Source organism: Rhinolophus sinicus, chromosome 14, assembly GCF_057876585.1.
Source record: "Rhinolophus sinicus isolate RSI-liver-muscle chromosome 14, RSI-T2T, whole genome shotgun sequence".
Classification (NCBI taxonomy): domain Eukaryota; kingdom Metazoa; phylum Chordata; class Mammalia; order Chiroptera; family Rhinolophidae; genus Rhinolophus; species Rhinolophus sinicus.
Genome location: NC_142514.1, coordinates 164511927 through 164532477, shown reverse-complemented (window position 1 = coordinate 164532477; position 20551 = coordinate 164511927). Strand labels below are relative to the sequence as shown.

The following is a 20551-nucleotide window of genomic DNA, read 5'->3' as shown; positions in this document are numbered from 1 at the left end:
CCTTATTCACCGGCTCTGTCACTGTGCGACTTCTGGCTCTTCCCCAAAGTCAAAGTGACTCAGGACATCGAGACAGTCACTACAGAGCAACTAAAGACACTCATGAAAGAGCACTTCCAGAACTGCTTCAGAAAGTGGCAAGAACTATGGGTAAGTGTGTTCGAAACAAGGGGGAGTATTTTGAGGGGGATTAGTGGCAATGTGTCTTTTACTGTAATAATTTTTTTATTTAAACATTCACAATATTGTTTGATCACACCTCGTAGAAGATAAAAAGGGCAAAAGTAGTTGTTTACTGTGGAGAAACCTGGCAGATACCACTTTAACTATGTGATTAAGGTTAACATCACTAGAAATCATGTGTTATCAATAATTCATGTGAATATCAAATACTCATGATGTGACGAGAAGGGAACTTTACCTCTATGGTGTTCTTCCCCCAAATCCTTGTATGCTGGAATTAACACAAGAGAGGGGACATTACTCATTTTTTTCCTTATGGACCTAAACTGGTAATGATATTTGAAAAAAAAAAGTAGAATGTTTCATATTAATGAGCTATAAATAAACAATCTGAATTAATAGAAAGTTTATATTGAATCCATAATGTGTTTTTTAGAAGTTAGACACATTTCTGCTAAATTCCATTATCAGATAGATCTACAGAATAATTGATGAGTAGGAATGAACAATAGCAGGGGTGTGACGCATTCATCTTATTTCAGGATTCATATAGTGACATGTGATATGAAGACGGTAGGAATTGTGTTGAACTGGAGAGCCTGTGCCTTCAGTTCAACCTATATCTGTCATTCAGTACTAGAAAATTATTGCCATATAGAAAAATGGGCCTTGTACTATCAGCTCTTACATCTATTGAAAAGAAAGTAGAAATCCAGATTTTAATGTGAAATCTGTTAGATTCTAAATATTGAAAGTGGGTTGGAAGTTGTTTGTTTGTTTGTTTGTTTGTTTTTCTTAGTTTCAGGTGTACAAAACAACATAATGATTAAACATTTATACCCTTCACAAAGAGATAACCCCCCTCCCTGTCTACTACCCCTCTGACATTGTATATAGCTGTTACTATACCATTGACTATATTCCCTATGTTATACTTTATATCCTGTGACCATATATAAATAAATTTAATTATAGTTGACATTCAGTATTCTACATCAGCTTCAGATGTACAGCGCAGAGGTCAGGCATCTACAGTCTATGAAGTGATCCACCCAATAAGTCCAGTACCCATCTGGCACCTTACATAATCGATACATTATTATTTATATTCCCCATACTGTATTTCACATCCACATGACTATTTTGTAACTACCAATTTGTACTTTCTAATCCCTTCGCCTTCTCCTGCATCCCCCAGCCCCCCTCCCATCTAGCAACCATCAGTGTTTTCTCTTTATCTCTGAGTCCACTTGTATTTCTGTTTTGTTTGCTCATTTATTCTATTCCTTAGGGTCCACATGTAAGTGGAATCATGTGGTATTTGTCTTTCGCAGTCTGACTTACTTCTCTTAGCTTACTATTCTCTAGGTCCATCCATGTTGTTGCAAACAAAATGTATTTCTAAGCCAGATCATCTGTACAATGGGAGTGAAAAACTTCTACCACGTAACTTTCAAACTTTTAAACTTTAAATTGATTAAACATCTAAACAGAAATAAATCCTGGAATTTTAAATTAGCAGTAAATAGCAGCCAGTGGAAAATTGGGTATTATAAAATAGCAGTGACTTGCTAAGAAAATTGTGAAGGAAAACTGGGTAATTAATGGTATAGTATGTAGTAAATAAAGCAGCATTTCAGTGCCCCATAAAATTAGTTATGCTATGAGTAGAAGTTGAATGTGTGACCCCTTTGTAATTATAATGATTTGTAGAATATGTATCTTTACATTACATGGAAAACTGATAAAATGGGTGTTATCTACATTACTGAAAGGTAACATTATAATTCTATTATGTTAGGACTTTAATTTTACTTTATGCTTTCTATTAAAAATTGCTGTTTACTTTTTTGGGGAACTTTTCATTCTTATCTTCCATTCATTCTTCAAGCAAATTTCAAAAGTTATTAATAAAAATTCTTATTAAATTGTCAATGAGAAAAAATATATTAAATTTGTGAGAAAATCCCATCTGTAACTTCAATAAAGTATCCAAGAATATAGAATCTTAAAAGTGTTTATTTTTTTATTAGCTGCCTTAGGACTTCAAGGATTTAAGTGTTTTTACAGAAACAATAAAAGAGGGGTAATTTGATGGTTTATTTACTCTTTATAACCTTTAGAAAGTGTCATGCTTTTTTTAAAGTGCTTGCTTCAGGCTGCGGTTTTACAAGATGGGCTGTGTATTGGTCAGGCCTCTTCAGTTCTTGACCCTGAACAGATTTAGGGACATGGTAGTACAGCAAGCGCATGTCCCAGCAGCCCAAACTGTAACTGGGTACTTTTATTCTCCTTTTCAGACTCATAATCCACCTCCTACGAAATTGCCCAATTCAGTTTTTCATGTTGTCTAATAAAATACTAATCACTCTTTCAGATAGTTTTTTGGTTTGTTTAGCTACAAAGTATGGTAGATAAATATCTCTAATATGCGTGAGATACCCTAAGAGTTCATATTTTCGCAAAGGGGATTTGAGGCTTTGGATGATATCCTCCTCTAGAGAAATTTTATTATACTTTTGCTTCTGGAAGTTAGGATGGGCAGATCATTTTACCTAGCAGAGACTGAACTGATTGGAGGCTAGGTTTCCATCTCTGTGAGGGCTAGTTTAAAAATTTCTTTCTTAATTAGTATTTAAACTACTGTTTTTATATTACAATGATTTCTGAAATAGAAAAAATGTTAATATTAGACCATTCATAGTAATTTTTAAAATTCTATTGTTTTTTTCCATTCAACAATTATTTCCAGTTCTTTTGAAATGTTCTACCAAATAATCAGAATATACTTGTATGTTTAAAATAGGTAATATGATTTTGACTGGTTTTCTAACTTTTGTGGGATATGAAGATTAAATTCTGAAGTTTTTGAAGGAAAGGAGTATATCATAACAATCCATAGTGTCTTACAGAACCACAGTCTTTCAAAGGTAACATAATGGTGTGTTTAAGAGGCTCTGGAGATAGATCATTGAGATTCGAATACTGGCTCTGCTTACATACTCCACTTAAATACTCACTTACCTAGTATATGACTTCAGGCAAGTTACTTATCCTCTTGCTAATCCAGTTTCCTCATCTATAAAATGGTGATAGTAAGAGTACTTACCTCATAAAATTATACCTAAGATTAAATTATTCAATGCATTAAAAGTGCTTAGAACAATATTTAAATCACAGTAAGATCTCAGAACCCACTCTAGCCACTAAAAGAGAAGAGCATAACCAGGCGCACTCAAAGAAAGCAGTATCTTGCACATTTTCAATTCAACTGCTTTGCGAAAACACACATTATATGTACCTCCTCCCAAATGTGTATTCAGTTACTTCCTTTTTTAATATGTTTGACAAAAGATGTGCATTACTGTTGGTATCCATTCTTTCTGTTATGCCATGTTGGAAGAACCCTGATTGTGTTTTAGGATCTACTTCTCACCAATATGAGTCAGGTAAATCCTGACTGGTTTTAACTGCTCTTGAAGGTCTTATGCACTCCCCTACCAATGACTGGCTTAGGAGTGGACATGTGATCTAGTTACGGTCAATGAGATATTAGAAGATGTGTGTTGGGAAGTGTCTGGGAAAAGTTTTGTTATCCTTTTATTAAGAGATTATACTTTTTCTATTGCAGGGTAATGTCCTTTCTGTCCTTAATGTCTGCAATTAAAGTAGCCAAAGGGTGAAAAGCTGAAGGAAATTCAGTTAAATAATGGTAAAATGTAAAGTAAAGGTGGGCAGACTCATAGTCCTTGATGGTATTGTTGAGCCAGTGAAAATCAATCCTAGACACAGTCTGACGTTAGAGTCGTTGTCATGTTAGATAAGTCCTACAGGCCACTGTGAGTTGGGGTCTTTTGTTGTTGCTACTTACTGCTGAAAGCATTTTAAATGAGACAACTTTCAGTAAAGCCTACCTTTGAATACCATAGCATAAGTTTATGTGTGTGTGTGCTATAAAACAAAGAACATTTAAGAGAGTCATAAGAAAAATCTTTCATAACAAAAACATATTTTAACTGTCAGCATTCACGCTTTGATTTCTACCATTTTGTTATGAAAATTGTCAAACATAGAGCAGAACTGAAAGAATTTGACGGTGAACACTTATACAGCATTAACATTTATTATACTTGTTTTATCACAAAACTATCCATCTATTTCTCCTTCAACTTCATTTCTGATGATTGCAGAATAAATTGTAGACATCAGTGCACTTCCTCCTAAATACTTCAGAATGCATATCATTAAGCAGTTCAGTATTTGTTTATAACTTCTTACAGTAAAATTCGCATACAATAAGGCATAAATCTTAACTGTACATTTGATGAGTTTTGACAGACGTGTACCCCTGTGTAATGCAAGCCCTTATCAAGATGTGAAATGTTTCCATCAACCCAGAAAGTTCCCTCATGCCCCTTCCCAGGCAAATTCTACCCCTGTCCTCTCCCCAAGAGGCAACCACTCTTTTGACTTTTTTCCATATTCAATTAGTTTTGTTTTTTTCTAACATTTCATATAAATGGAATCATACAGTCTGTACTCTTTTAGGTAAGGCTTCTTTCACTCAGCACAATGTTTTTAATCCATCCATGTTGTGTGTATCAGCACACAGTATATAGACATATGTAGACTTTTTCCCTAGAGTGATTATAAATTGTGTTGTGCTTTTAATTTTGGCTTCTGCATTTTTATTGTTAGTGTATAGAAATTTGACTGATTTTTGGGGGTGTTAATCTTATATCCCATGACTTTGTTCAGCTCATTTATTAGTTCTGAGAGATTTTTTATAGATTCCTTAGGATTTTCTATGTAAAAAATCATTCCATTTATAAATAGAGACAGTTTACTTCTTTCTAAAGTCTGATCTGTTTTCTTTTTCCATTTCTTTCCCTTTCCCTCCCTTTCACCCCTCTAGTCCCTCCCTCCCCTCTCTCTCCTGCTCTCCCTCTCCGTCTGTCTGTCCATTCATCCATCCAAGCCTTATTGCAGTGGCTAGAAGTTCTATTAGGTTGGTGCAAAAGTAATTGCGGTTTTTGCAATTGTTTTTAACCTTTTAAATGGCAATTACTTTTGCACCAAGCTAATAGTAGTTCGTTGAATTAGGACAGTGAGAGTACTGTCCTACCTTGTTCTTGATCTTACAGGGAAAGCATTCCTTCTTTCATCATTAAATATAATGTTAAATGTAGCAGTTTTATAAATGCTCTTTATCTAATTGAGGTAATTCCCTCTATTCCTAACTGGCTGACAGTTTTTTATCATGAATGAGTCTTGGATTTTTGTCAAATGCCTTTTCTGTGTCAATTGATATGCTCATGTAATCATTCTTCTTCAGCATAGTGATACAGTGACTTTGATGAGCTATTGAACTAGCCTTCCATACCTGGAATAAACTCTACTTGATCCTGGTGTATAATTTTTTTTATACATCATTGGATTCCATTTGCTAATATGGTATTGAGAATTTTTCCATCAAATCTTGTCAGAGATATTGGGCTTAGTTTTTTTTGTTTTTTGTTTTCATACTGTCTTTGTCTGGTTTTGGTGTCATGGTAAACAGGCCTTTAAAAAATGAGGGATGTGCTCCTTTATCTTCTATGTTTCTGAAAGAGGCTTGTGTAAAAGTAGTGTTAATTGATCTTTAAACATTTGGTAGAATTCTCCAGTGAAACCACCTGGGCCTGGAAATTTTGGGGGGGAACTTTTAAGTTAATGGTTATAGAGCTATTTAGATCCTCTGTATCACCTTGGTTGAGGTTTGGTAGTTCATGGTTTTTGAAGAGTTGGTCTATTTCTGTAAGTTGTCAAATTTATGAGCATAAACTTATTTGTATCATTCCCTTGTTAACTTTTTAATGGCTGCAGTATCTTTGTACATAGTTTCTTTTAGCTCTTTAAGCATATTTAAAACTGTTGATTAAAAAGTCTTTGTCTAGTAAGTCCATTGTCTGCACTTGCTCAGGGACAATTCTTACTAATTTCTTGTTCCTGTGTATGGATCACAGATTCCTGTTTCTTTGCATGCCTTGTAATTTTTTTGTTTAGAACTGGACATGGGCATTTTGAATATGTGGTAACTCTGGAAATTAGATTCCTCGTCTTCCCCAGCGTTGTTGCTTGTTGTTGTCATTGTTTGGTTTTTATTTTACTGAAATATTATGTAAAGTCTGCAGTTTTTGTCTTGTCTGGCTACTGAAGTCATTGTGCTCTTAGCTTGCTTATCAGCTACTGCTTTGTTTGACAGAGATTTCCTTCAATACAGGGACCCCAAAGGAAAAATAAACACCTCCCAACGTTTCCAGAGGACTCTCTATGTGTGTTGGGGCATACTTTCAACACTCACCCAGGCATTTTCAAGTCTACTTGATAAAGTTTTCAACAGAAGCTTCAGATTTCTGTAGTGATACCTTGTGTTTATGGTGTGGGCTAATTCAGGAGTGTTCCATTATTTTAAATAAAACCAGAGGTTTTTCTACATAACTGCTGCCTGCCTGGCTTAGGCCTCCCCACTTAACTTTGGGTCTTCCCTTTAAGCTGCTTCCCAGAGACAGTCTGTCTTTGCAGCTCTTTCAGTTGTATTTCCCTGTTCTTGTTAGTGGGGTAGTTGTGGCAGGTGGGGGAACAGATGCATTCTGTGTTGTTCTTATTAAGCCTCAGTCTTAGGTGAACCTGAGTCTCACGGTGGGATCTTCACAAGAGTTTTGATCCCTCTTTTGTGATTAATGCTGGGTGTGGCTTATATTCCTGCTCCTCCTCCAGTGATAGAGCTGTTGTTTTATTTCCTAGCTTTCTCCTTCCAGCTGCAGTGGGTTTCCACAGGTGCTCTCATGCTGTTGTTTTTATTGCCCTTCCCGCTGTAGATTAGGCTTTTGTTCCTTAGGAAAGGTAAGGAAGATAAGTCTATCCAGGTAGAATTTTCAGTGGTGGCTGTTGGTCCCCTTTCCCAGCTGCAGAGGGTTTCCACTGGTGTCCTTAGCTATAGTTTTTGTTGCCCTTTTCCCTGCAGATTAAGGTTTTTGATCTGCAGGGGAAATAGGAAAGATGGCTTATAATTGCTCTTGACTTCTCCCCAGCCAGTACCACAGACAAAATGTCCTCAGGATTCTTTTCATCCTTCTCTATAAGTACCTGGTGGGTTTCCTGGAAGGAAAGACTGGTAGAAGGTATAAACCTCTTTATTTCTGGGACCCCCAGGGGATTTACATTACTATACTAGCCCACATTCTGTCTTGAGCAATTTATTAAGGTCTGTTAGCTGAGGTTCTAGTCAGTACTCAGTGGCTTATGTCCCAGGTAAGCAAGTGCTGAGGTTCTGTTCTCCCGGCAGGCACCTGTGTCTATCCAGGTTTTGGATTACTTCGTTGATATGAGACTTCATTTCTCTGATGGGTTTGTCTATTTAATTTGCAATAGGTCCAGCTTTTTTCTTGTTGCAAGTGTGGGAAGATGCTCTTTTTATCTCTCTAGAAAGAGCTAAAACTGGGAAATTTAAAGTCCTAATTTTCCTAGCATTTTTCTTCTTCTTTTTGACTTAGGAAGCAGAAATTCAATATGAAGAGCAGATTGGTAAAATTATTGTGGAGACACAAGAACTGAAGTGGCAAAAGGTAAGTGTTTTTTTTTCTCAGATTAGCATTTTTAGCATCTATTTTAAAATGTATTCTAGTCTTTAATTGCAAAGTTAATGTTTAAATTTCCTAAACATATTTGGAGGACGGGGCATCATTTTAAACAAATTTTTAAGAAAATTCCAACCCAGACTGTTAATAATATTTGGGCTTCCAGAAAACTGAGAATAATTTTTTTTTCAGGTTTTCTGATAAGAAAATAGCTGAGGGTAACGCTGAAAACTACTGTGAACTATTTCACATCTGAGAAACATATTGTGCGTTATAGAGAAGTCAAAACATTTTTTAAGTGACACCTCAGAATTGTATCATATTTTCCTAGGCTATTGTTACATACCGTAATGAAATACTAAAAAATTGTATCAGATATGATTTTCTCTCCAGCCTTATCCATATAAAAGTATTTTTATAGTGCTTCTCATGCCTTTCCACCAGAGTAATCTTAACAGCTAAAAATTGAAAGCTTACTTATCATGGCCCTTCTTCTCACTACTTGGCAATATTGAAACAGGACTAGGCGGTAACATATAAGAATCAGAATTGAAGTGACAGAGGATAATTTTCAAAAATTAGCTATAGGAATTAAAGTATTTTAAATTAATTGCTAAGTCTGGGAAAAATAAAAAGTTGTATGAGAATAGAAATGTAATTGTGGTATATTATATAGCTCTGCATTAAAAAAAAATTCAGTCATAATAGTATAAGTACTGAATATTGATTTAAATCACAATTTTTATATAACTCTATTGGAAGAATAGAGGGAGGAGCTGTATGGTAACAGTTGTATAGGAAAGTTAATCTCCCAACTATCATAATGGGAGGTCAGTAGATAAATTTTTTAAATTGTTAAATCAACATATATTTAGAAACATGGATTCAAATAACAGAAACATTTGAAAGTGGTTGCTATTTTTATGCCTAATTTTTTTAAATTATGAGAATTATTTGATAAAAATAGAGGAAAAACTTTTAAAGTCATCTTGAGTCTAAAGGACAGAATGCACAACTTCTACCAAAAAAGGGGGGAAAGGAGGGAAAAAAAGAAATGGAATCAAACCTGTGAATATTTTTCAAAAATGCCCTGTGGTAGTTTCGGTTTTAGAAAAACTTATTTCAGTGAATTTAAAGAATCATATGTTGCCATGTGAACATTTATGCTTAGATAATAAGATTGGTTTCTTTGGAAACTCTAAAGCTATATTCTACTTATGTACTAAGATTGTTAATTTTAATAACTTTTGATGAAAGATATTTTCATGACTAATGCTTTGGACCAAGCCATATTCAGAGTTAAAACATTTCAAAAAACAAAGTGTTGGAAATGTAATGGCTCTGTGCGATGTCAGAGGGTTAGTGGATGGGGGGAGTGGGGGGTTCACACAATGTGAGGGATATGAAAGAGAAACGTCTTAAGTATTACTTTGTCTTGTGCACCTGAAACTAATAATAAAAAAAAAAGTTGTACCCTCTAAAACAAAACAAACAAAACAATGTGTTTTATCATGAAGGAGCAACTGGAAGCAAAATTATTGTATGCTGATTTCATGACAGTTAAAAAATCATAGAATTGGTTTAAAGTTGCATTTCAAGAGCATGAAGTAATACATATGTGCAATAAGTATGTCTAACTTTTATTTAAATTATTAATCCAATTAAAATTTAAAACTGAGTTTCTAGAATTTATGTTTTAATTTTTTATAATTTTTTAAAATAGGAAACTCTTCAGAGTCAAAAAGAAACTTTAGAAAAGCAACACAAAGAAGCAATGGCAGTTTTTAAAAAGCAGGTAATTTAATAAGTATAGACAAACAGTACAATTTTAAATATTGCACTTTCTCCTCTTCCATGAATATTATAAGTTGTTCTCCGTACTCACTGAAGACAAAAAAGGTATTAGAAGCAGGAAATGAATAAAGTAATTTTGAATCACAACTGATAATATTAAAGAGTAATGTAGTAGAATGAGTTAGTTATAGAGACAAATTGGGAAAACTATTTTCTTGGAGATGTGTTTTCATCTGTTCTAAATAAATTAGGCTAGTGATGTGTATATTCTTTTTCTTTCTCTCCCTGTTCCCCTTTGTCTGTTTAATTGGCATATCCGAGGATGTTACCCTTTCCACGTTACTCCTCTACCCAAGCCAGAATTAAAACACTGATAAAAAGCAGAGATGCAAGTAGGGAGATGTAAAAGATGAGGGAATGCAATTATCATGCACTGAAGCCTCCGTAAATATTAGGCACCAGCAACTAAGAAAAATTAGTGGAAAAATAGAAAAAAAGATTTTAAATAATTGAATAACAGCTCCTTAGTTATTTTAGATTCTATAACTCTTCTTCACTATCTCAAATTTCTCTTCAGTCCTCACGTAAAAAATAGAAGTGTAAAAAATGTGCTCATGGGAAATAATCCTTTGGAAATATTTTTCCTTATAGCCATTCCAATATCCCATTTTTTGAAATTCCATTTTCCTTCCCTCTTTTTTGTCTTTATCTCCATACAAGTGTGTATGCTTAGAAAGACAAAAGTATAAAAAGAACCTACCATATTTCCCTGAAAATAATACGTAACTAGAAAATAAGCCCTAGTATGATTTTTCAGGATGCTTGTAATATAAGCCCTACCCCCGAAAAAAACCCCAGTTAAGATCGTCAGCCAGATGGATGCATTTAGTACGTCCATTGCAACACATGGCAGACATATTGAATTATAAAATAGTAATAAAGTATAATTAAATATAAATGAATAATATTATTGACATTAATACTTAAAATAAATGATAATATAAATTATAATTAAGTATTTGTAAATACCCAAGCGGGCCTTTGGATGAGAGGTAAACGCCTATGTAAACAGATGAACTCCAGACTGATTGTCAAATAACCAATCGGAGTACAGACACAATGCACGAATAATGTGCGCACTTGGTAATGAATGGACGTGGTTTTGTCTAATATGAATCTTCATAATTCAATATGTCGTGTGTTATAACGGACATACTTAATGCACTCATGTGAAATAAAGAAACATTTTCTGAATGTTGGTGCCTGCACTGTTTCATCAACCATCATTCTTAACTGTCATCATTTTTGTTGCCACTTCTGTCTCATAAGTCGTCAATTAACACTTGATTTAATGGTAGATTTAAAGAATAATATTTTGACCCCCAGACAAGATGAGTGCAAAAAGAAAGAGCTATTCCATCGAGTACAAGAAAGGAATCATGGAGGACTCCCAGGGCTAGAATCTTACGGCTTTCTGCAAAGAGAAGAAGTTGGATCTCCGAATGGTCCGAAAATGGCGAGCAGAGTATGATAACCTTAGTCAACAGGTGGACGAGGGAAATGCTAAGAAGCGCAGGCGTGGAATCAGGCCGGCAACCATTATTTCCTGAGCTGGGAGACATCATCTGTGAATGGATTGCTGACAGGAGAGCAAAGGCTTTGGTTGTGTACAGGGCTGATATTCAAGCATTTGCCCTTGCAATGGCACCACAGTTAGAAATATTCCCAGAAGAATTCAAAGCATCATAACACTGGCTGGATGGCTTCCTTCAGCAACATGAACTGTCTCTAAGATCGACAACATTGTTCAAGCTGGAAGATACTGAAGTTATTAAACGTGCACTTACTTTCAAGTCCTTTGTTGATGGCAATGACTTTTCTAAATACCAACTCTCCAACATGATTGCTATGGATGAAACTTCAGTGTTTATGGGCCAAGGATCTCAAAAGACAATTGATCAGAGGGGTGCCTCGTCAATCTACATTCCCTCCACTGGTTATGAAAGTGCCCATGTTACCTGTATTTTGGCAATTTGTCTGAATGGAAAGAAAGCCCCACCTCTAGTCATCACTAAAGGCAAGAAAGATAAGGTTGGACGTGTTTCATTCAGGCATTTATGTTCTTGAAACTGAAAAAGCCTGGTGCACACAAGCAGTTATAAGGAAGTGAGTCGATTTAATGCTTCCACTTGTTTTGCGAGGTGGCCAAACAGGTCTGCTAGTCTGGGATTCAGCCAGCACTCACCGAGCTAAAGACATGAACAACTTCCTTGCAGAGAGAAGAATAGATCAAATGATTCCCACAGGAATGATTGCCTATCTCCAGACTCTTGATATTGCAATAAACAAGCCATTCAAGGACCATTTGCACATGGAAATCAATGACTACATTGAAAATAGAATGGAGAGAAATCAGCCTGGAAACTTTGAGAAGCCTAGCCTACAAAAGGTTGTGACTTGGGTGAAGAATTCATGGGATAAAATCACTGACAGCTGTTTTGCCAATGCACTACGAGCAGGCTACATGGACAAGAAGTGCTCATTTAAGGAAAACTCTATTACTGGACATGAGAGATTGGGGCCAATCGTTCTACAGGAGATGGAGTCGCAAGAAATTCAAGGTGGAATTCGGGAATTGGAGAATTATGATGGTGTTTCAGAAGAAGATGACATGACTGTATTTGAATAAATGTAGTTTGTTGTACAGGAATAAATATAGATTGTTGTACATGAAAAAATAAGACATCCCCTGAAAATAGGCCCTAATGCATTTTTTGGAGCAAACATTAATAAAAGACCCAGTTTTATTTTCAGGGAAATATGGTATATAATATAATATAAATTACTAGTGGGTTAAAGTTATTGGTAATTCACACGGTAGCATGGACGTAAGTGGTTGATAAACTTGCTTTCTTTTAATCTGAGATTGGCCTCACCAAAGTTATGAGAGTTTAAATTGAAGGGTAAGGAAACAGAAGGCAATGTACAGCACAGTCTGCTCTAGGAGAGAACAAGTCGGTGTCTCTGTTATCACAAGGGCATCTGAACAAGATAAGAATATCCAGGTGTCTGAAGGGTAGAGGAGAAAGTACTCTTGAGTTCTTTTTGTTTTCTTTCCTTTCTTTTTTTAAAGAAAGAATTCTTGAATGCAGTGAGAAATATGGAGAAGTTCCAAAGAAAAATTTTATTTCTTGACAACTTTGCCTAGTCTCCTTGTATTGTTTGGAATGTTTAATTAGTTTTCTTCGGCACATTCATTTTAATTTTTCTGGTTTAAAATGTCATTATTTATTAGACTGCCACATGCATTTTTCAAATTTTCAGAAAATACTGTCAATGCAAATACAAATGATATAGATTTCATAAAAGTGTACCCTTGGAAAAGAGTAGGTGGCAAATTATTGAAACATTTATGAAGAAAAAACTTCTGGTAGCAAAAACTAAACTTTCAAGGATTTTTGGTGTCTCTAATCAGTGTGATTAAATTGTTTGTTTCTGTGGGTGACTGGCTGTTTCCCCCTTTTATATTTTTTATTATTTTATTTTCTCAGTGTAAAATTGGTATACTCACATTATATTAAGTTCAAACCATATACATAAAGTATTTCTATGGTCTCACTGGCCAGTGTAAATCACTGTTAACAGTTTACTTAACTGTATTTTAATATTTAAAATTTTTTATCAGTTGCAAATGAAGATGTGTGCCTTGGAAGACGAAAAGGTATTAATTTTTTAAATAATTTAAAACATAGTTAAATGTATTTAAGTATCAGTTGTTCACCATAATGGAAAGAAGCATTAGTAATAAACTAATGGAGACTGTTAATTGGTTAAAATCTTAGGAGCAGAAAGGACCCAAGGGAATCATGTTACTTAACCTCTGTTGTTGTACAATTGAGAATACTGAGGTATAGCAAGATTAAATAACTTGCTGAAGTTGAAACTCCCATTTTGATGTGGTAAAGTTGGCACTAGAACCCAGATCTCTTCAAACTCCAAATTAATGCTCTTTCTACTCTACTACAATGCTTCTATGAAGTATATTTTTAGTGCTTTTTCAATATAATTACCTTTGTTAAAAAATACTAAAATGGTTGACATCTGGGTGCAGACCAACTGGAAAAGAGGACATAACTCCAAACAATCCTATAAATTCATCTGGCATTAAATATTTCCTCTGACTAATGGTTAATAACATGTTTTCATGAACATACCATTTATAATATTACTAATTTACAGTTTGTTATTTTTAGCAAAAGACTTTTAAAAAAAATTCTCCCATATCCTTAAATTTATAAGACAAAGTACCTGTATCTCATTAATTAAAATATATTTATTCTAGCTATATGAATTACTTAATTATATAGTATCATAAGTTCTCAGGAATGCTCTAATCTTATAAAGGACTCACTGTAATTTTGTAATATTTTGAAGCCCTTAGAAATGTAAGTTGTAGTGCAGATACAACTTTAAAGCCTGTAGTGCAGATACAATGTTAAAATCAGAAATTTTGGTTCTTGAGCTCTTATATTTCCCCATTAATAATATAATTCACATTGGAAAATACTGAAATATAGTTTTTCACTTAAAGGGAAAATATCAACTTGCTACGGAAATAAAAGAAAAAGAAATAGAAGGATTGAAGGAAACATTAAAAGCATTACAGGTAATTAGTATTCCTTAACAAGTAATTTGGCATTTTAGCATTGTATCAGTAAAACGTCACTAAACATGTAAGATAGCAAAGCAAAGCTAACAAAAAATTCATATATGATACATTATTTAGTACTTTTTTTCCTGAAAGTCTTGAATTTCAAATTAGAAGGATTTTTACTTCATTTTTAATTTTAAAAAGAAATACTAAAATAATTTTTATTATTTCTTATAGTAATATAATTAAATAGATAGATATTGTTTTTAGTACTTTATAGATTTGGAAAACAAGTCAGGTCTATATATTATAACAGATTAACTCATGGTCCTTAAAAGTTAAAGTAACATTGATTGAGTCATTATTATTTGCTAAGTAATGTGCCTATTTTCTGTAAATACAAAGATGAAGAAAACATCACTTTTGCCTCTAAGCTGTTCACAGTATCAGAGAATACAGAGGTATACAACTAATGTTGTTTCATTTCATATGTATCTATTGAAGGTCGTTGTGTTCAAAGCACTGTTCTAAGCATTGGGGATACAGCAATGAATAAAAAGGACAAAAATCTCTGCCCTTGTAAGGAGCTTACATTCTGGTAGGAGAGACAAACAATCAAATGAGATTAAACAGTCAAAGATTGTAGTGGGAGAAGATATACACGTGATTTCAAAATATCACCCTATAGATAACATTAATTACAAAGAGTAAAATATTTTTACAATGGAAGGCCTCTGATGGTCATTACCTTAATCAGATAATTCACACCGTCGTGTGGACTTATTTAAGCAGATGATAAACTTTCTTCCTTTAGTCTGATTAAGGTAGTACAAGGGTTCCCTTTTCTTCACATCCTCACCAATGTTTATCTCTTATCTTTTTTATCATGGCTATTCTAGTAGGAGTGAGATGGTACCTCATTGTGGGTTTGATTTTTGTTTCCCTGATGATTAGTGATGTTGAGCACATTTTCATATTCCTGTTGGCTATTTGTGTATCTTCTTTTGAGAAATGTCTGTTCAGGTCCTTAGTCCATTTTTTTTTTTTTTTTTTAATTATTGGCGTGACAATTGTTAGTAAAATTACATAGATTTCAGGTGTACAATTCTGTATTACATCATCTATAAATCCCATTGTGTGTTCACCACCCAGAGTCAGTTCTTCCATCACCATATATTGGATCCCCATAACCCTCATCTACTACCCCTCCCCCCTTACCCTCTGGCAACCACTAAACTATTGTCTGTTTCTATGAGATTTTGAGAAGAATGTTGGGTGCAAAGTTCTATATGTGAACTTTCTGCAATTCATATATATGAGGTGTGGTCAAATAATACGGTGAATATTTAAATAACAAAAAAGTATAGTAAATGACACATTGCCGTTAATGCCCCTCAAAATATCCCCCATAGTTTTGAGCACACTTATCTCATCATTCTTGCCACTTTCTGAAGCAGTTCTGGAAGTCCTCTTTTGTGGGTGTCTTTAGTTGCCCTGTCGTGGCTGCCTCTATGCCCTGAATCGATTCAAAATGTTTACCTTTTATGGTCATTTTGACTTTGGGGAAGAGCCAAAAGTCGCATGGTGCCAGATCCAGTGAATAAGGTGGATGAGGACACGTCGTAATGTTTTTATTTGACAGAAATTGCGATAGTAGAAGCGATGTGTGACTCGGAGCATTGTCATGGTGGAGGATGAAACTATTTGCCGATTTCACATTAACACATTGTTCGTGATCCATGATTAATGGCACTTTTAAAACACACCTTCTCTCTACTGTAGCTCACACTGACTGACTGCACCAAACAAGATGAAACTTGCCCCACGCTGTCACTAAGGTTTGATCCTGCCTTTCCATTGGATGGCACTCTGCAGCAGCATTCACCATAGTCTTTGATCACAACAGAAAGGCTTCGTGTCACACATTGCTTCTGGTATGGCAGTTTCTGTCAAATGAAAACATTTGTGTGTCCTCATCCACCTTACTCACGAGATCTGGCACCGTGTGACTTCTGGTTCTTTCCCAAAGTCAAAATGACCATAAAAGGTTTTGAATCAATTCAGGACATTGAGTCAGCCATGACAGCACAACTAAAGACACTCATGAAAGAGGACTTCCCGAACTGCTTCAGAAAGTGGCAAGAACGATGGGATAGGTGTGTTTGAAGAGAGGGGGAGTGTTTTAAGGGGGATTAATGGTAATGTGTCTTTTACTGTCATAAGTTATTTTTTATTTAAACATTCACTGTAGTTTTTGATTACACCGCGTAGAACTTTCCACCCAATATTTTTCTGCTGTGGGGTGGAAAGTTCTATATATGTGTGTTAAGTCCATTTGATGTATAGTGATGTTCATGGCAACTGTTTCTGTATTGATTTTCTGATTGGATATTCTGTTCATTATTGAAAGTGAGGTATTTAATTGTCCTACTTTATTGTATTTCTGTCCATTTCTCCTTTCAAATCTGTTGATACTTGCTTTATATATATTGAGGTACTGTGATATTGGGTGCATATATACTTATAATTGTTATATCTTCCTGTTGAATTGACTCTTCAATATTATATAATGACCTTTGTCTCTACAGACAGTTTTTGACTTAAAATCTGTTTTGTCTAATATAAGTATAGCCACTCCTGCTTTCTTTTGGTTATTATTTGGCATATCTTTTTTATCCTTTTACTTTTAGCCTGTTTTTTTAAATCTAAAGTGAGGCTATTGTAGATAATATATCACTGGATCTTGTTTTTTTTAATCCATTCAGCCACTCTGTGCCTTTTGATTGGAGAGTTTAATCCATTTACCTTTAAAGTAATTATTGATAAGTGAGGAATTATGGTTTTCATTTTATTTATTGTTTTGTCTGCTTTGCAGTTGTTTTATACATTTTGTCCTTTCTTATCTTCTGTTATTTAATGTGTTTTGTAGTGATGTTCTTTGATTTTTTTAATCTTTATCTTTTGTACATCTGTTATAGGTTTTTATCTTTATGGTTATCTCAAGTCTTGCATAAAATATCTTATAACCATCTATTTTAAGTTGGTGACAACTTAACTTCAATTGCATATAAAAGTGCTACACTTTTACTGCCCCCCCCCCCACTGTATGTTCTTCTAGCCAGAGTTTGTTTCTTTTTCTATTGTGTATCCATTAACAAAATTTTGTCTTTTGTCTTTTTTATTAGGGTTAAAAGTAATTTATGCATTATCATTACAGTCTTACATTTTTTGGTATTCGTCTACTATATATACCTTTATGCTTTCATATGCTTTTGCATTGTTGTTTGGCATGTGTTCATTTCAATTTTAAGAACTTCCTTAAGTATTTCTTATAAGGCAAATCAAGTTGTGACTGACTTCCTCAGTTTTTGTATGTCTGCGAAAGACTTGATCACTCGTTCACCTTTTAAATGGTAGTTTTGCTGGATGTAGTATTCTTGATTGGCAGTATTTCCTTTTAAGTACTTTAAATATATCATCCTACTCTCTTCTGGCCTGCAGGGTTTCTGCTGAGAAATCCAGATAATCTTATGGGAGTTCCTTCATATGTGATATGTTGCTATTCTCTGGCTACTGTCAAAATTCTCTCTTTGTCCTAAACTTTTGACAATTTGATTATAATGTGTCTCAGTGTATTCTTGTTTTGAGGTCCTTTGAACCTCATGAATCTGGATGTGCATTTCCTTCCCAAAATTTGGGAAGTTTTCAGCCATTATTTCTTTAAATTAGCTTTCTGCCTCTTTTTCTTGATTTTTTTTTTGTAGTAGTCCATAAATCTCACAGGGTTTCTTCACTCTCTTTTGTTCTTTTTTATTCTCTGAATGAATAATTTCAACTGATCTGTCTTTGAATTTATTGTTTTTTTCTTCCATTTGATGGAGTGCTCTGTTGAAGCTCTCTATTGCATTTTCATTTCATTCATTATATTCTTCAGCTCTAGAATTTCTTTGTGTTTTTTTAATGATTTCTATCTCTATTGATCTCTCATTTTATTAATGTTTTGTTTTCCTGATGTCTTTGAGTTTTCTGTGTTCTCTTATAGTTTACTGAGTTCTTTAAAACAATTATTTTGAATTATTTGTCAAATAGTTCATATATCTTCTTTTCTTTGGGGTCATTTATTGGAATTTTATAATGTTGCTTTGTTGGTGTCCTGTTTTCTTGCTTTTTCCTTGTTCCAGGTTCCTTGTAATCTTGTTTTGGTGTTTGTGCAATTGAAGTAGTGGTCTCTTCCAGGGTTTTAACACTAGCTCCAATGGATATAGACTTTCACTTACTGGTGGGTGCCAGGGTGCTGGTGGGGTTGGATGTGTGGCAGTACCAGGTATGGTGCTGAGTCTGGCAGCTCTGGGTCAGTGGGGGGAGCAGTGGTACTTTTGGCTCCAAGGAGGGGCATAGTGGCATGGGCTCTAGGCATCTTCATCAAGTGGGGTCAACGTAGGCCTTGTCCTTGGCAATGAAGTCTGCTAGTGTTCATAGTAATAGTAAGATCTGCTGGAGTCCTCAGTGATGAAAGCTGTTGGTGTCTTCCAGCTCTCCTTTTCCCTTGTTGGGAAGGAGTTGGCTGAGGTCATTCCTTTTGGTGCTGAGCTGCCTGAGCCTATAAGATGGGATGACACAGGTGAAATGCTTCCTACACTTTTCTATTTGGCCATCCTTGTGTTTTGTGCTATACTGTGTTACTGCAGCTTCTTAATTATACTCCAGAGCTCTTCCAGAGCTGTTTTCATTTGTAGGTAGTAGTTAAATCGTGTGTGTGTGTGTGTGTGTGTGTGTGTGTGTGTGTGTGTGTATTTGTGTGTGTAGAAGGGCTGGGACCTCCTAGTCTGCCATCTTGCTATCACTCCCAAGAATTCTTTGTATTTCTTGGAAATAAGCCCTCACTGTCTGTGTTCCGAACCTCAAATAGTTTAGTTTGTCATTTGTGTTTTGATTTTGTTTGTTTTGCATTTTTGTTTAATTTTTGCCATGAATTATTTATTTATTTTTTATGGCTTTTGGACTTTGTCATGGTTAGAAAGGCTTTCACCCCTCCAAAGTTATAAAGGGATTTGCCCATGTTTTCTTTTTTTACTTCCTATCTACTAAAATTTCACATTATATCTTTGATCATTTGAAGTTTATTTTTGTAACAGAATATGAGATATGGATCTAAGTCTGTATTTTTCTAGATTATTATCCAGTTGTCTTTACACTGTTTAGATTCTCCTTATTTGAGATGTTAGGCAATTTTTATTTTGGATTTCTTTTGTTACTTTGATGTAACAAAATGAATAAAAATTAAGTACAACAAAATGTCAATGAGTTCCAAGAAGAATGTTTTCAGTAAAAATAAGAGAATGGATTCCATGCCTCAGATTGGATGAATAAGAGGCTGAAAGGCTTTAATGATAAAGTAAAGAATCCTTGTATCTTTTTCAGTTAAAAAAAAAGTCGAAAGTGATTAAAAACTCCAGAGAAAATGGATGACTGTATAAATAAAGCATAAAGCAATTAACATTGGGGATGGTTTTGAGCAGTTAATAGAATATTAAAAGAGAGAAGGTATTTAGGTCCTGACCCTTGTAAAATCATCCTTGATGTAGCACATTGGACCGATAGAGAAGGATAGGTAGTATTAGCACCCTGGTGGGCTCTGTATTAACCAATATTTATATTGATTGTAATGATGTAAACACTGTGGCTCCATTTTTTATAATTGACCGATAAATCAAAGCATGGAAGACTTAATTATGGTTACAGAACAAAATGTAAATGTTACCTTGTTGATGAAAAAGTAAAGGTGTGGTAAGATGAAGTTGAAATATGATATACGGAAATATTCATTAAAGTTGATAGAGATTTAAGAAATAGAGATTTAAGTCTCCTATTTAAAATTTATATAGTTATAGTTTAGTGATTCTTATCATACTTCAGATATTCAGTTTATAGTAGTCCCACTAGGTAAACTTTTTCCTTATGATTTATGGAAATTAAAAAAAAATTGTTCTTGTAATAGAGCAAACAGAAATTACCATTATAGCTATTGTAAAAGACTTCCTGATTGTTTTCTTACAGTGTCTTAAACTAGGCATAACTTAGCTCGTTTTGCCTAATTTCTTAAAAATGTTACATCTTTTTCTACTAAAATACCAACAAAGAAATATGTCAGTTTTGTTATAAGTGCTTTGTTTTTTAGTATTTCTTCTTAAATTGTTTTCGCTTGATGTCATTCATGCATGTTTAATTATCTGGATAATGTAGTGAGTAATTTCAAAGTAAAAGAAATTCTTCTTGCACAGGCTGACCCTCTGTGTAAGTGCTG

General features: G+C 34.4%; 1 protein-coding gene across 1 annotated transcript in view; it reads left to right on the top strand.

Moving 5' to 3' along the window:
- The window catches only part of CCDC73 (coiled-coil domain containing 73), a 256081-nt gene that overhangs the window by 183259 nt on the left and 52271 nt on the right, over positions 1 to 20551 (top strand). Inside the window, 4 exon segments of the mRNA XM_019738516.3 lie at positions 7719 to 7790; positions 9526 to 9597; positions 13282 to 13317; positions 14188 to 14262. Of these exon segments, the coding sequence (XP_019594075.3) occupies positions 7719 to 7790; positions 9526 to 9597; positions 13282 to 13317; positions 14188 to 14262 (255 nt within the window).